The sequence below is a fragment of the Dasypus novemcinctus genome, chromosome 3 (genome assembly GCF_030445035.2).
Source record: "Dasypus novemcinctus isolate mDasNov1 chromosome 3, mDasNov1.1.hap2, whole genome shotgun sequence".
Lineage (NCBI taxonomy): Eukaryota > Metazoa > Chordata > Mammalia > Cingulata > Dasypodidae > Dasypus > Dasypus novemcinctus.
Window position 1 is genome coordinate 45805950 of NC_080675.1, and position 17119 is coordinate 45823068.

The 17119-nt window shown below is 40.5% G+C and overlaps 1 protein-coding gene across 2 annotated transcripts in view; it reads right to left on the reverse strand.

Moving 5' to 3' along the window:
• The window catches only part of MTHFD1 (methylenetetrahydrofolate dehydrogenase, cyclohydrolase and formyltetrahydrofolate synthetase 1), a 71871-nt gene that overhangs the window by 7579 nt on the left and 47173 nt on the right, over positions 1-17119 (reverse strand). For both annotated transcript variants that reach the window (XM_058293287.2, XM_071213888.1), the window contains exons 16-24: positions 15652-15754; positions 12708-12784; positions 11921-12061; positions 9884-9952; positions 9511-9622; positions 9213-9352; positions 6822-6863; positions 3926-4026; positions 33-210 (exon numbers count right to left, since the gene is read on the reverse strand). In XM_058293287.2, coding sequence (XP_058149270.1) covers positions 33-210; positions 3926-4026; positions 6822-6863; positions 9213-9352; positions 9511-9622; positions 9884-9952; positions 11921-12061; positions 12708-12784; positions 15652-15754 — 963 coding nt within the window. The remainder of the gene's footprint in view (positions 1-32; positions 211-3925; positions 4027-6821; positions 6864-9212; positions 9353-9510; positions 9623-9883; positions 9953-11920; positions 12062-12707; positions 12785-15651; positions 15755-17119) is intronic.

Genomic DNA, 17119 nt, shown 5'->3' on the forward strand with positions numbered 1-17119 from the left:
ATTTTCTTTTTTGCTGATGGTTAGTATCCTACCTTGAGGTCATAAAGGAGTTGGAAGCTGCTGGGTGCCTGTGCTGCTCTCTGGACAGACTCCGCCAGGGCTAAGGCTCCCTTGCCTCCTTCTGCCCAGTGAGTGGCCTTCACGGCGTCAAAAGCCCCATGTTCCTTGGAAAGGCGGCTGATGAGGTCCAGTTCAGCCTGTGTGTCCGTTCTGCAAGGGCAAAACTTCATGTTAAAGCATTAGTGATGGCTGGAGGGGACAGACTCTGCCTTGTTTAGGCCATTAAGACTCAGGTGAATTACCCACTGATAAATGGGTACTAATCGAGCAATACTGCCTGGTTTGTATCCTGGCTCCACAACTTTTGACCTGGGTAACTTTCTGCCAGTTACTTGATCTTATGTGCCTCAATTTCCACACAGGTAAAATAGGAAGAATCATAGCACTTATTTTGTAGGATGTTATGAGTCTTAGATGAGTAAATATATGTAAAGCAGTTAGAACAGTTTCTGACACATCATAAGAATCAATAAATGCTAGCTTTTTAAAACTTTTGCTTTCTACTCTGCTGTAGGAAGGCCATTATAACAAGACCAAAAAACTGTATTATAATACCTAAACGACCCACACAATTCTTTCTTGCAATAATGCTTTCAACTCAATACGTACAACTCTTTGTCAAGACAACATTCCACCAGACCTAGTAAAATAATGGAACTCTGTAGGGCTATAACTTTCTGTTAACACAAAAGGCCTCAAAAAAAAAGAGGAGTAAAGGAACAGTGTATGCACATGCTACTGAAGTTAGGGTGATATAAAATCACACAAGAATATTATAGATTTAGGATTTTAAATTTAAGTCCAATGGTAACCACAAAGAAATGAAAAATATATAGAGAAAGGTAAGAGAAGAGACTTAAAATGGTACAATACAAAAACTCAAATAAACATGAAAGCAGGTATTAACCAAAGAACTGAGGGGCAAAAATGTAGAGACCAAATAGCAAAATAGAAGAAGAAATTCCTGCATTATCAGTAGTTACTTTAAATGTACAGGGAATAAACTTTCCAAGCAGGGATTAGAAGAATGGATAAAAAAAAGCATGAGCCAACTCTATGATGTTAACATAAGACACACCTTAAATTCAACGATAAAGTAGGGTGAAAGTGAAAAGATAGGAAAAAAGATACCATGTAGATAGTAACCAAAAGCTACCTAGGAGAGCTATATAACATAGATAAAATAGACTGTAAGTCAAAACCTTTAATGAGGGACAAAGAAGGTCACAACATACTAGTAAAGGAGTCAATTCAACAAAAAGACATAATTATAAATATATACGCATCTAACAGCAGAGCCCCAGAATCTATGAGGCAAATATTGACAAATTGGGAGGACGAAATAGACAATACTACATTAATAGTAAGGGACATCAATATACCACTTTCAATAAAGAGAACATCTAGATAGAGTATCAATAAAGAAACAGAAGGCTTGAACGATACTCTAAACCAACTAGATCTAATAGATACATATATATAGGTCATTTCACTCAATAGTAGCAGAATATACATATGTACACATATATGTAGATCATTCTCCAGGAAACTTCCTCAACATCATAAAGGGCATATATGAAAAACCTACCACTAACATCACACTCAACAGTGACAGATTGAAAGTGTTCCCTGTAAGATCAGGAACAAGACAAGAATGCCCATTACTATTAAACTTTGTACTAGAAGTTCTAGCCAGAGCAATTCAGCCAGAAAAATAAATAAAGACACCTAAACTGGAAAGGAAGAATCAAATATCTAGAAATAAATTTAACAAGGGTCTAAAGGACTTACACAGAAAATGACAAACACTGCTGAAAGAAATCAAAGAAGACATAAATAATTGGAAGGACATTCCGAGTTCATGGATTAGAAGACTAGATATTGTTAAGATGTTAATTCTACCCAAAGCAATGTACAGATTCAATGCAATCCCAATTAAATTCTAATAGCCTTCCTTGCAGAAATGGAAAAGCCAATCATCAAATTTATATGGAAGGGTAAAGGGCCTAGAATAGCAAAAAACATGTTGAAAAAGAAGAACAAAGTTGGAGGACTCACACGTCCCAATTTTAAAACTTATTACAAAGCTACAGTAATTACAACAGTATAGTACTGGCAAAATGACAGACATATAGACCAATGGAAAAAAATGGAGAATTCAGAAATAAATCCTCACATCTATGGCCAACTGATTTTTTTTAATTAGAGAAGTTGTGAGCTTACAAAACAATCATGCATATGTGCTGAATCCCCATACATCAGCCACCCAACAACATGACATGTGGTCAGCTCATTTTTGACAAGGATGCCACATCAACTCAATGCAGAAAAAGTCTTGTCAACAAATGGTGCTAGAAGAACTGGATGCCATATGAAAAGAATGAAGGTGCACCCTTACCTCACTCCATATACAAAAATTAACTCAAATGGATCAAAGGCCTAAATACAAGAACCAGGACTAAAAACTAGAAGAAAACATAGGGAGGCATTTCAGGACCTTGTGTAAGGCAATGCTTTCTTAGACTTAATATTCAGAGCACAAGCAACAAAAGAAAAAATAGATAAATGGGACTTCATCAAAATAAAAAAATTTAGTACATCAAGGGACTTCTTCATGAGAGTAAACAGACAACCTACAAATGGGTGGAAATATTTGGAAACCACATAATCAATAAGGGTTTAATTTCCAAACTATCTAAAGAAATCCTACAATTCAACAAGACCAACAACTCAATTAAAAAATGGACAAAACACCTGTAGACATTTCTCCAAAGAAGATATATGAATGGCCCAAAAGCACAAGAAAAGATGCTTGACATCATTAGCTATTAAGGAAATGTAAATTAAAACCACATGGGACTTCATACCCACTAGAATGGCTAATAAGAATGAAAAATATTAAGTACTGGAGAGGATGTGGAGAGAAGAGCATTCATTGTTGGTGGGAATGTCAAATGGTGCAGATGCTGTAGAAAACAGTTTGGCAGTTCCTCAGAAAGTTACATATAGAATTACCACATGTGCTAGCAATCCCATTTCTAGGTATACACTCAAAAGAATTAGAAGCAGGGACTCACACAGATATTCATAGTGCCATTATTCATAATTGGCAAAAGATGGAAGCAACCCAACTATCCAACAACATGAATAAACAAAATGTGGTATATACATACAATGGAATATTGTCCAAATGTAAAAAGGAATGATGATACATTTGACAACAGGGATGAAACTTGAAGACATGATGAGTGAAATACGCCAAGCACAAAAGGACAACTATTAATGATCTCACTGATATGAAATAATCAGAACAAACAAATTCATAGAATCAGAAACAACAATATAGGTTTTACTAGGGGCTGGGGAAAGGGGAGTTAATGCTTAATTTCTACTGTACTTCAGTATGGAAAAGTTTTGGTACTGTAATGTGGTGAAGGTAACACAACATTTGAAGGTAATTAACAGCACTGAATTCTATGTTTGAACGTCAACAGAAAATTTTAGGTTGCATATACGTTACTACAATAAAGACAAACAAAAAACCTACCATAGGACTGTACAACACAAATAATGAAACCTAATGCAAACTCTGGATTATAGTTAATATTATAATTATAATAATATTCTTTCATCAGTTTTAACAAAGGTACCATGCTAATACCAAGTGTTAACGGGAAAAACGGCAAGTGTGTGTTGGGGGAACTCTATTTTCTGCATGATTTTTCTGTAAACCTTGAACTTCTTCAATTTATAAAAAGAAATTTTTTAATTAAAAAAAACAAAACAAAACCTCTAAAACCCAAGAAAAACATTTAACTTCAGGGACTGTATTAAACCACTTCACCTGAACTTTTCCTGAACTTACTTGAATGCATTCACAGCCACCACTACTGGAACGCCAAAGAGTCTGGCATTTTCAATTTGTTTCTTCAAGTTACTGAAGCCTTTTTCAACCAGCTCCAGGTTCTGTAAAAACAACAGTGATGGGTCTGTGAGATCAGAGAGTGCAGAGCTGATGCAGTTGCAGGTCTTTTTTATTTTATTTTTTTTAAGGAAGCACCAGGGATTGAACCTTGTACATGGGAAGCAGGCGCTCAACCACTGAGCTACACCCACCCCCCCTGCAGGTTCTTCTTCAAACAAGCGATGATTCTTTGAACTGGAAGCCACTGTCAGGACAAGGAGGCAAGTAAGGCAGACGATTCTCTAATGCATTCTTCACCTTGGTGAGTGTGCACTGTGGGCCACTGTGATGGCTGGCTAATGTGTCAACTCAGCCAGGTAATTGTGCCCAGTTGAATGCCTTAAAGGGGGAAGTGATTTCAGCATTCAGAGAGAATTTCCCAGCTCATCTTTGGACAGCCAATGTCTCCAAGACACTCATCAATGACCTTTGACCTTCACTGGACTTTCATTGGAGCCCCTGGTTTGCAGCCTGCCTGTGGAACCTGGACTTGTGCATCCCCACAGTCCCGTGAGAGACTCTTATAAAATCTCATACTATTTACAGATATCTCCTGTTGATTCTGTTTTCCCTAGAGAACGATGACTAATACAGGCAGGGAGGCTGAACTCCAGACCACAAGTGAGAGTGGAGACAGGCGTATGTCCCTGTTATTTTGAAAACATGGAAGCTGGTATATTTGCTGTCCTCATGCCGTATCTTAATATCTTATTTGAGATATGAAGGGAATTAGTTGCCTCTACATGAATTGTATTTCCAGCCCTCTCTTTATAGGGTTTATATCCTCATATGGTACAATGGTACAAACTGACTCTACTCAGTACCACAACCATCAGAAGATAGAGCCTAAGCACAGACCAGACATTCATTATACAGCTGCCAGAAATCTGACAGAAAACTCGTCTTCATGATGCTTTCCAAGGTTTTACTGAACTCAAACAATCACAAGGGACAAAAGATAACAAGATAAATGCTATCCATAAGAACCAAACACTGTGAAATTTAACAGAAGGTGATTAAGGAAATACACCTTTAAATATGATTACTCCAGAACTGCTTGTAGCATTGGGAAATTGCAAACAACACAGATTCCTGTCACTGAGGAGCTGGGTCAATGAATTACGATGGTACATAGACACTCCATGAAATATTTATCACACAGATATTATGAAAAGTGAGATGGATCTGTGTTAACATGGAACTTTCCCAAGACGTACTAAAGTTGCAAAACTATGGCAAGCTTGATTCTATATTTCATCAACACAAGAATACTTGTGTTTACTAAAGAAATGTTTTAAAATGTTGAGAAAAACACAACAAACTAAAATCACATACATTCAAAAGTTTAATCTTCTTAAAACATAGGTTATGTTCTATCATAAGCTTAAAAGTATACTAAATACTTTTAAAATAAAAATATAAGTCTTAAGTAAAAATACATATACTGGATCATGAGCAAAACCCAAAAGAAATTGTGCAGTGGCGCTTGGTTTGTGGATCCTACAATAATCATAAAACAGCAGAAAAATGGGTAGTTTAAAGATAGAAAATAACTGGGGTCATTGTTAAAGTGATGTGTGCTTTTGTTTCTTTAAAAATAATTAAAAACCTGAGATTAGGCTTTATTTGATGTTCTGAAGAACACTGCTAATTCTTTACCACATGAAAACGAATTAATATGTAAGACTGATCAAGAACAGCTTTAAATAAGCGGAGTTTCTTAAATGAAGACACCAGCTGGGCTAGTTAGGGGCAGTCACTCTAATTAGACACAGGAAAGGCTGAGGGGTGGCAGGAGGGCCAGAACTGTGAATTCCCCTCCTACACATGAATCAGACAAATGACCATAAAAGGCAAATCATAACTCAGAAGACAGGCAGACTCAAGGCTCTGACAATTCTTTTCTAGCCCATTTTGAAATACTTAATTGAGGCCTCAACAGTAATCCTGCATTGCTTGAGAACTTAAAAGCTTCAAGAAAAGGCAAAAAAATTTAACTGTGACAGAGGCCAACATTATCATTTCATCGAAGGGACTGCCTCCCACATAACCCCCCAAGCTGGCTCTAGGGCTGTTTCTTTGATGGCAAATGATGAAAGTATGAAAAGGTAGGAATTCTAAATTGTTCTCTGGGTTCCTGCATGATGCTATAAACCAAATCAGCTTATGGAATCTTTGCCTAGAAAAACAACCAGGTCCTGAGCATATCTCCACCTTTTCATATGGATTTAAATTTGCAGAGGGAAGGGCATTTTGAAAAGGTCCCCTGTTGCTTCTGACTGAATGGAATTTGGAAACTACCTGGCCAAAGTAGGGAAGACAACGGAAAGAAACCTCCGTTAGTTTGGGGCAGGGTTTCTCAGCCTCCGTACCATGACATGACATTTAGGGCTCCGTTATTCTTTGTTGTGGGAGGCTGCCCTGTGCCCTGGAGGATGTTTAGCAGGACCCCTCACTTCTACCCATTAGATGCCAGTAACAGCTCCGAGTTGTGACAACCTAAGACATCTCCAGACATTATCACACGTCCCCTGCAGGTAAAATCTGCCTGTGGTTGAAAGCCCCTGGTCTAAGGCAGTGGTTTAATTGGCATCATGTGTGGAGCAATTCTGTTTTGTGAGGCATGCATTCCTTCTTTACTCATTTAATATAATTTTTCAGTACCCTCCAGGCCTTTTAGCATTCCTGGTGCCAGGAGCAATCCTGGCCAACTCATTTTTAAATGGGCTAGGTTAAGAAATGCCGATTTAGGGTGTGGAGCTTTCTAATTCAAATAATTAGAAATCATCAAAGTTACCTCTTCTATGTAAGCCTTAGGTAGAGGCAGTCCAGCAGTGACCTAGGAGGAAAGGAAATCAAGTCAGAGATATTTCCTATTTCACAATTAGGTTTTTAGCTTAAAATGGGGTCATGTGTTAAGGTAACACGCCACATGCTTCAGTGGCTACAAAGCAGTGTAAGATTGGTTCCAACCCACAAGGACTTAAGGCATGTGCTCATCAGACAGGACAGCATAGAACAAAAACGACTGCTCTGAGAGAGTGGGAGCTTTGTGGCTTGAATTAGTGTGAAGCCTCTAAGGCAGGTGAGAAGGGACAGATTTACCAAGGCAGAGAGAGAAAAGAATGGGTTCTGGGCAGGGGCAATAACTGCAGCAAGTACAAGACACAGCTGTGGGTGTGGAAGTAAAGGTGAGTACGAGGAAAAGGCAGCTGCCAGCCCCGCAAGGCTGCCCCACAGATGTCTGCACATGGAGGCTAAGAGAAGGCCTGGCATGGCGTCACCACGCTCTTCAAAAAGCCAACCCATGTCTTAGTGTAGCTGAACCATGGTGCTCAGAGGAATAAAACAACAGAAGGAATATTCTTCCCCTATCACAGAGTGCATCTAAAGGTGTTAGAACACCTAAGCCTGGAGTTCTCTCTGTCGCTGAGGGGAACAGCCCGCCCTGAGTCCTGATGCGTGTGCCTCACTCACGGAACAGGGTCGAATGTAGGGGTGTGAAGATCCCGATTCCAGGACCCGAGAGAGAAAGAGTTGCTATGGGAAACAGACAGTCATTAGGGGGCATTCAGTATGGTCCCCTCCATTTCCTCAGGGAGACCACAGAAGGGGCCATGGAGAGGCGGGGCAGGCAGCAGGAAGCTGAGCAGCCATGCACGGGCATTCGTGGAGCTTCCGGGCTACGCCCAGCCTGGGTGGTGGGGGCAGCAGGTCTAACTCCTTGACAGAGGCACAGGCGTAAAGCCTTAAAGCCTCCTCTCACTGCTGCCCAGATCAAGTGGCCAGCAGCATATTTTTTGGACCTTAACGTCAGAGCAAAGCAGGTAAGGAGGTACAGTGGAGTGAGTATGAGTGAGAGGATATGAGAGAGAGAGAGAAATGCTGGTTACAATCAAGAACAAAAGGGGAAAAGAAAAAAATCAGAAGAGGAAGGAGTCTGTCCTGACCTACTAGCAGAAAGGGGAGTCCTGGGCCAAGAGCGTCTTTGGTACTAAAGGGACCCCTGGGGAGAGGTGTGTGGGCTGTGTTATAGCAGCAGCTCTTAATCCTTTCAGGGCATCCACGAGGTCAAAAATGCTAAGATGTTATTGGCATTTTTCACTCTCCTGCTCTCATGAGCATATAATGGACTTTTCCAAAGGTTAGGTAACATGCAATATCATAACACTCAAATACAGAAGAGAAGTCAGTGTCTTCAATTAAGCCAGATACTAAAGAGATCTGAAAAAATATACATTGTCTAAATTTTGTTTTGGAAAAACATACTAATATTTTATTAAAAAATCTTATTTATGTTAATACACAATTCAGCTTTAATTTCTAATGTAGCAAATACCGACAGATATAACCCATATAAACAAAAGCTCTCTGGGGCCCTCAATTTTTAAGAGTGTAAACAGTTTGAGAACTGCTGTTGTAGGAAAAACCCTGATCACTACACTGAGAAAGCATTTTATTCTGCAGGTGAAGGTCTTTTTTCCCTAATTACAGTACATGCTCCTTGAGGATACAAATTTAATACTTATTCAAAACTAGCACCATATCTTCACATGCACTTCACACACAGGTGCTGGAGAAAAGCTGTTCAACGCTAGGACAAAAGGTACTATGTCTAATCAGTAGGAATTCAGGAAAAGACAAAGTCAGGATGGAGTTGAAGCTAAGCTAGTTCCCACCCTGCCCCTCCCCACGACACAGAAGCAGCTCTGAGCATCTCCACTGGTCTCCTTCCCCTGCCCTTGCCGGCCTCTCGCCTCCCTCCCGCTCCAGGTGGTCCTGCGAGCACAGCACACACCACTGAGAAGAGGCTGACCTTCGCCTCAGCTAAATGGTTCAGCGGGCTGGCTGCCAGCATCACTATTCAGAGGGTAAACGGAATTCAGATTTAAGAAGTACAGTCTGAACATAAAGGAGTCTTGTGGATAAAGCCAAGCCTGTGCCCTTGGATGGATTTAGACATTTCAGGCGATTTCCTCAGAAAGGTGGGCCATGAAGTCAATGGAAATGCCGAGAGCCCCCTGGGAGGACAAGGCAGCCCTCCTAAGAGCTGACCCTCACTCACCTTTGGCACCTTATTAATCAGGAGGATAAGAGCAGCTTAATGAAGCAAAAGGCACAGGCCAACCACTTTCCCGCAGCCCTCAGAAAATTCCTGATAATCAGACTGCCAACCCTTGCTCCTCACCGTGGGGCCGCCTCCGTGCATTTTAAGAGCCCTGACAGTGGCCACAAGCACCACAACGTGAGGGCGGAGACCAGAATATCGGCATTTGATGTTAAAAAACTTTTCCATTCCAATGTCTGCTCCGAATCCTGCTTCAGTAACTGTAAATAAGGAGAAAAGCAACCATAAAAATGCCACCCCAGGGGAGCAGACGTCGCTCAGTGGCTGAGCGCCTGCCTCCCACATATGAGGTCCTCGGTCCAACACCCCAGATGTTAAAAGAAAGAAGTCTATTCGCTGATTTTGTAAAACTACTCACCTACAAACCCTTCAGGGCCAACAAGCTTGAGGGCAATCCGGTCTGCTATGATAGAGGAATTCCCATGTGCGATGTTGGCAAATGGTCCAGCATGCACAAACACTGGGGTGCCCTGAGGAAATCAAGACGTTATGAGGGAAGCCGCCGACCCTGCTTCAAAACGGGATCACAGAGTCAAGGGCATGGGATTTAGTTAGAACGATAAAAATTAAAAAAAAAAAAAGAGACTTCCCAGAGGGAAAATGCAGTCTCTTCTTTCTATATTTCAATTACGTCCCCATCAGAACTGTGAGAGAAAATGGGAAGAGTGCAATGAGCAGGTGGACAAGGTCTCTGACCTGCTCTGCATGTGAAAACCACGTGGAAGGCTCACCTCTAGTGTCTGCATGAGATTGGGCTTGATCGCATCCTTCATGAGCACCGTCAATGCACCACTCACTCCCTACAAAACGAACACAGGAAAACATCACCTCCTGCTGGCAAAAAAAATAACTTTCTGACACCGACTTTCACCATTTGTAGGTCTTCCCTTTCAAGCCACCTTAGGCCACAGTACCTTTCCTGAACTAGACCATCCATTCGTTTGTTTCTCAATAAGTTAGTTATTTTAAGCAAGGAGAAATGATAATGAAAATGACATTCGTATGCAATTTTTGGAAAAATATGTAACCCTGGTAACAAGCAACTCAATTAAGTTCTGTTGCTGGCTGATGTTGGAAATCCAGTTTAGACTGGTTTAGAGGAGGAAAACTCTAGTTTCTGGAATACTGAGTTATTTGATAACTTTACTGTCTAGGCAGAAATGCCTACAAACCAAATTCAATGTGTTTCCCAGAGCTGGAAGTAAACTATTACCCAGGAATTCAAGACTAACTCATAAATACCAGGTCCCTCTTTTATTTATTTAAAAGATTTATTTATTTATTCCTCCCTTCATTGTTTGCACTTGCTATCTGCTGCGTCTGTTCACTGTGTGCTGTGTCTGTTCATCTTCTCCTTTTTTAAAGATTTATTTATTCTCCCCCCCCCACCCCACTCCACTGTCTGCTCTCTGTGTCCATTCATTGTGTGTTTTTCTGTGTCTGCTTGTCTTATCTTTAGGTGGCACCAGAAACTGATCCTGGGACCTTTCAGAGTAGGAGAGAGGTGCTCAATCTCTTGTGCTACTTCAGTTCGCTGGATTGCTGTGTCTCTTATTGTCTCTCCTCTGTGTCTCTTTTTGTTGTGTCATCTTGCTATGCCAGCTCTTCACTTGGGCCAGCTTGTTCTGTGGGTCAGCACTCTGTGTGGGCCAGCTCTCTGCTCAGGACAGCTTGCCTTCACCAGGAGGCCCAGGGAATCAAACCTTGGACCTCCCATGTGGTAGATGCGAGCCCAATCACTTAAGCCATACCCACTTCCCTCATCTTCTTTTTAGGAGGCAGTAGGAACCAAACTCAGGACCTCTCATGTGGGAGGGAGGTCCCCAATCACTTGAGCCACATCTGCTCCCTGCTCATTGTATCGCTCATTGTGTCTCCTCATTGCGTCATCTCATTGCATAAGCTCACCATACCAGCTCACTGCCTTGCTCATCTTCTTTAGAAGGCACCAGGAACCAAAGCTGGGACCTCCCATTTGGGATGCAGGCACCCAAATGCTTGAGGCACATCCATTCCCCAGGTCCCTCTTTAAAGCAATCTAACCATAGCAGAACAAACTGATTACCTAAACAATGGTTCTCACTTATGTTCAGTTCTAATGACTTTCTAAATTTCTGGCTTAAGTGCTAGAATTTAAAACAACTTCCTTTCTTTCCAGATTAACTGAAAACAGGAAATTAATTCCCCCCTTTTCTAAATTCTTCTGACATACCACTAATCACAAGTCACCAATTTTGATGTGTGTCCACACAAACAGGTTTCTAAAAAATAATCTATAAGAACTCTCACTTCTAAGTATATATTACCATGCAAACAGTTCAGAAATAACCCAGAGGTGGAGAACTAACCTAGGGGGTCCCTCTGACGGAACCGGCTGATGCGTTGTTCCAAATGTTATACACGCAGTTATGTGGGCAGGAAGCCATGTGCCATGGGGAGGGAGCAGGGGATGACTCCAAGTGGAGGTCCCAAGGGCCTCACCTCATGATGTTCTTTGCCAATTAAACTCAAACACCCAAGTATTCTTGGGGATACTCACAGGAATAAAAAGGTTGTTCAAACCCCCTGAAATGTGTAAGCTATTCCACCTACTACCCACTATTAAGTACTCTGTACACGTTTCATAAATGTCTTGTAAATTGCAAAACAGGATTGAACTGATTAGTTAACTGCGAAGTACAGGAGAATGTGTGTCACCTACAATCTCTGAGAGACCTGAGGACAATGGACAGAGATGTTTCACCAAGCCCAGTAGGCCAGGCACTCACCAGATCTTCGGCACTGACAGGCTCCCCTCCCTTGCTGGATGCCACCACCATCTTGCCCAGTCTCTCTCTCATGTCTTCTAGAGAACTGGTGAGGGCCAGGACAGCCATAATTTCACTGGCCACAGAGATATCAAACTGGGCCTGTTGGCAGGGAAGAGAGCCAACAGGGAAAACTTTGTTAAGCTAGAATAATAAACTGCAAAAGTAGTTCTTTTTTGCATTCTAGATTTAAACAAATAAGCTTAAAAGGGTAGAAAACCAGCATAAGACACAAAGACAAAGAACTTAATGAAAATAATCCTCTAATAGCAAAAATTATTAATTGCTTAATTATCCCAAGACCTTCAACAGCCAACTTTTAAAAAATAAAAATTCAACTAGGACCAACAAGCTATTATTTTATCCTTGTAAAGGCCACCTGTAATCATGTGGTAGTGGTTTCCCTAACATACAAGGGAACAACATAGAAGCACCTACACTGAAGAGACATACTGTAAGACAGGCACCAAAAAAAAGATGCAACTTTTATCCACTTGTGTGCAAGGATATTTCCTTGGGGCTCTCCACCTCCAGGAAAAAATGCTGGGGGAAAAACACAGGTGACACATGGGATTTATTGCAAAAGCTGTCAGGAGTGCTCAATACTGCACACCTACTCACTTCCATTTTAAAAGGGAGAAGCAGAACACCACCTGGCAGTATCAAACGTATGCGAGAGAATGGAGGAGGGCAGAAGTGGCAAGGAGCTAGTTTGTATGACTTAATTTTCTTGGAAAGAAACAGTTACCGTCCGCGTGTGCCCTTTCTCCGTTGGAGCCTGTCCAATGGTGATCTTCCTCAGGAACCTATCGTTAGTATCCAACACTACAGGAGAAAGGGAAGGAAAGAACCATTTCTAATAAAAGAACCATAAAGTTAAAGAAACCAGCAAGTTTTAAAGCAACAATTCTAACGTGATTATCTGTTAATATTTTATTTCAGAATATGGGTTCTAGTTAAGAAATGATATTCACATACCTTAAATGTGTAACAATCATTTTTAAAATAAAGGGATGTGGGAGTGGGTTAGTTTCATTCCATTTAGAGAGTGTGAACAATTAACTAAAAAATGGGAATCTACTTTAAAGAAAATGCCCTATTACAAGAAAAACAGAGCAGTTCACATTTTTTCAAAAGGCCAAGATTTTATGTTGTTGCTCTGTGGGATGACTCATTGACCTTTCAACCATCCTGACAGAAACACAAAGTGCATAACGGCAGGGCACGTATGGATGCCTTTTGAAACATGCAGGGTAATAGACCAAAAGACAGCCTCTCCTTCAGGACTTAGCAGATTTAATTTCTAATTCAGAGAACAGAATATATATCCAATTATATAACCCAGAGGCACAGCAAGGTAAACCAACCAACCACCTTAATTCCTCATCCTGGGACTAATGATTGTTAACATTTTAGTGCATTCTCAATTTTATTTTTTTAATGACATGCTGTGACAGTTTGAAATTAATGAGTCCTAAAAAGAGCAAGATTATGTTTGTGAACTAATTTATCCATCTGGGTAGTATACCCCTTGACTGCATTAAATTCGGTTGAAGGAACTTTGATTGGACTGGGCTTTTGATTTGACTATGTCAGTGGGTGTGACTCCGGCTGAGTCCCTGCCCCCTTGCTGGATCTGATATAAATTGACTCACAGGGAGACACACAGAAGAGAGAACTGTCATTTTTTATCCTGCCATGTGACAGAAGGAGAAGGCTCAAACAGCTGAGGCCCCAGGGAGAGAGGAGCCATTCTGCCTGACGGCTTATAGCTAAAATTGGAAAAAGAGCAGAACAGCTGAGACTGATATAGAAGGCCCGGAAAGAAACAAGCCTTATGCCAGGAGGGAGAGGACTATAGGATCACTTAAGCACAGAGCCTCAAGAGGAAGAGGAAGCCCAGCGGGGAAGGAGAGACCAGGCAGGGATCGCCGGCCATTTCGCTACGACAGCTGACTTTGGTGGGAAAGCACCTCTTATAGTACCCTGAGTTGGACTTTCCACAGCCATGGGACTGTAAGCTTTTACCCAAAATAAATACTCTATAAAAGCCGACAGATTACTGGTACTTTGCATTGGCGCTCCTTTGGCAGACAAATACACATGCCAAACAACAACAACAAAATACAAATGAACTATAAAAACCATACTCTAAATGGGTCAAAGAGGAGAAGCATTTTTAAGGCACTTGATAGCAGGCCAAATTGTTTTCCATAGAGAGTCTAACAATTTAAACACCAAAAGCAGTGTCTTCTACGGCACTGATTATCAATGATAAAAAACACACATCCAAGTCTCTCCATGCACACCTGATAAGTGAAAAACATAATGTTGAATTCTACCCTTACTTTTTTTTAAATCAAAAAAACAAACAAAAACACAGTCCAGTTCCCTGTGACTAGTTTTTCTGTATAAAACAGCCAGTCAATAGATGTGATCAATTTTTTCCCGTCTACCCTTACTTTCTTAGAAAGCATAAAGTAGACATAAGGCAAAGGGAAAATGAATAAGATACAAAATATTGAAATTGGATCTTTAGAGAGTGGATGTGGTTCAAGCAGTTGAGTGCATGCTTCCCCACACATGGGAGCTCTCAGGTTTGGTCCCTGGTGCCTCTTAAAAAAAACAAAAACAAATAACAAGTGAACAAACAAAAAAAACCAACTCAGGGGAGCTGATGTGGCTCAGTGGTTGAGGGCTGGATTCCCACATATGAGGTCTAGGGTTCAATTTCTGGCCCCAGTATCTCAAAAAAAAAAAAAAAAAAAGAAAAGAAAAGAAAAGAAAAAGAAAAAAAGAAAGTAAAATGTATAAAATGTATATACATACACAAAAAAGAAACTGGAGCTTTAGCTTATTCCATATAAAATATTATACCATTTTTTAAAAGTCATTGAAGCAAAAGAAAGAGAAACACCAGTGTGGTTTTAGATATTAAGATTGTCATCTTAAAAATGTCATTAGCTAGCAGCAGTTACTGAATGCATGAAAATCACAAAAGTCAGTAAGTTGGCCTTTAGCTACATTCTACACTCTGCACATGCAGTCAAAACATGGATGAAAACTATTTCTCAGTGGTGATAATGGACAGATGGACTTTTGGTACAAAATAAAATTCTAAGTCATGTTAGCTGTACATACAGAGAATATATGGCAGTGAAGTCAGGCAACTAACTCACTAAATTGCTAAGTATTTAAACCTTGAAACCCCACCTAATTTGTGACAAGAGAATTTAATAAAATGAGATAAAAATGATTAGGCAAGTTAGCTACAGATCATTAAAAATCAAATCACTTATGCCAAACAAGGATTCTGAGAATAAAGGGCATACATAATTCAAAATATGATTAACCATAATTTCTCTGCTTCATAACACCAAAACTTTTTGCATAAAATGAAACTTGCAAAATGTCATTTTTAGTTTATGCATGAACTTCCTTGAAACTACTTCCATTTCAGCCCTGAAGAGCCAGCAAAATGCCAACTATTCCAACAAAAGGAGATTTGGATACAGCTATTAGTGAGAGGAATTGATGGAGGTTGCAAGAAAAAGGGTCAGTAAATTGGTCACACAATAACAATGAAATACCAACACCCAAGCCTCTAGACCTCTGGATCTCATAGTTAGTGACATTTCTGGAGAATGTGGGGTGTGCAATACATCCATATCAAATGGGGCAGGTATTGTTACCTCTTTGCCAAGTTATAGTTTCTGGATCAATATCCAATCTTGCAAATCTGTTTATCTCTTCATCTGTCAGTGTAGTAGGGTCAGTCTTTTCAATGCCTAGTCTCTGAAGAGGTAGAAAAATATAAAGACGCAACAAACAAAAGCATAATAAATTTTTAAAAATGTTAAACCTTGCATATCTAGAAATAGGATCCCCTCTGGGAAATAGAAGCCACCTTAAATTTGGAAGGGAAAACTGGCTACCTGGGGGTTATTTCCTACACACGTGTACAAAGTATTAACCCACTTGTTACACGCTGGTATAAGTGAACACCAGAGGGATTTCCCTAAACTCAATTCCAAACAAGTGTAATGACCACCAAGTGTTAGGTACACACACTTCCTAATTCACCAAACACAAACAGATGGAAAGGAAAAGCAACGTGCAAAACTTTTCAGACAATTGAGAGCCTACTTTAAATGAAATTTAAGGAAGAGTAAAAAAAGTATCAATAAAAATAAATGTTAACCCCTTTTACATTATTTTTATGTAGCACTTGACTTTTGCTGCCTTCTTAATCTTCCAAAAGACACAAAAGGTTTCCTCTTTCCTTCTCACAAAAGATTTATTTTTATTTCTCTCCCTTTCCTCCCCACCCCCCCAGTTGTCTGCTCTGTGTCCATTCGCTGTGTGTTCTTCTGTGTCCGCTTCTATTCTTGTCAGCAGCACCAGGAATCTGTGTCTCTTTCTGTTGCATCATGTTGCTGCATCAGCTCCCCATGTGTGTGGTGCCACTCCTGGGCCAGCGGAACTTTCTTTCCCACTGGGAGGCTCTCCTTATGGTGTGCACTCCTTGCGCATGGGGCTCCCCTTGCATACACCAGCACTGCGCATGGGCCAGCTCCACATGGGTCAAGGAGGCCCTGGGTTTGAACCGTGGACCTCCCATGTGGTAGGCGGATGCTCTATCCATTGAGCCAAGTCTGCTTCCTGACAACTCACTCTTCACAGAGTACCATGGAGCTGACTAACAATGTACAACAGAGTTTGCTTGGGGACACCCCAAACTCATGAGACCTGGCTCCTAGGTCTAGCCCTGGGCAAGTCCTTTTATTTAGAATCCTAAAGGGTGTTTGTTTGTCTTTTAACTTTATTTTAACTTCCAAAAATAAAATAGACAAAAGGCAGCTTAACATAGTATGGAAGCATTATTTTGAAAAATCCTTCCAGGTACATTTAGCTTATTTAATCCTAAATAAAACTCAATTTTTCCTCCAGGGTCCAGAAAGATGAATAAATGAGCAAATGGCTTAGATGATATGACCAACGCCTTGTAATAGAGCAACATTCTTATATTTGTATCATTAACCACAATCCTCATCTACCACTGAAATCACTCTCTTATACAATTCCTAGATTATCCTCTGTCTTCAATGAACATTAATCTCCCTAAGCTATCCCTTTCAGCCACAATCACATTATAAATCA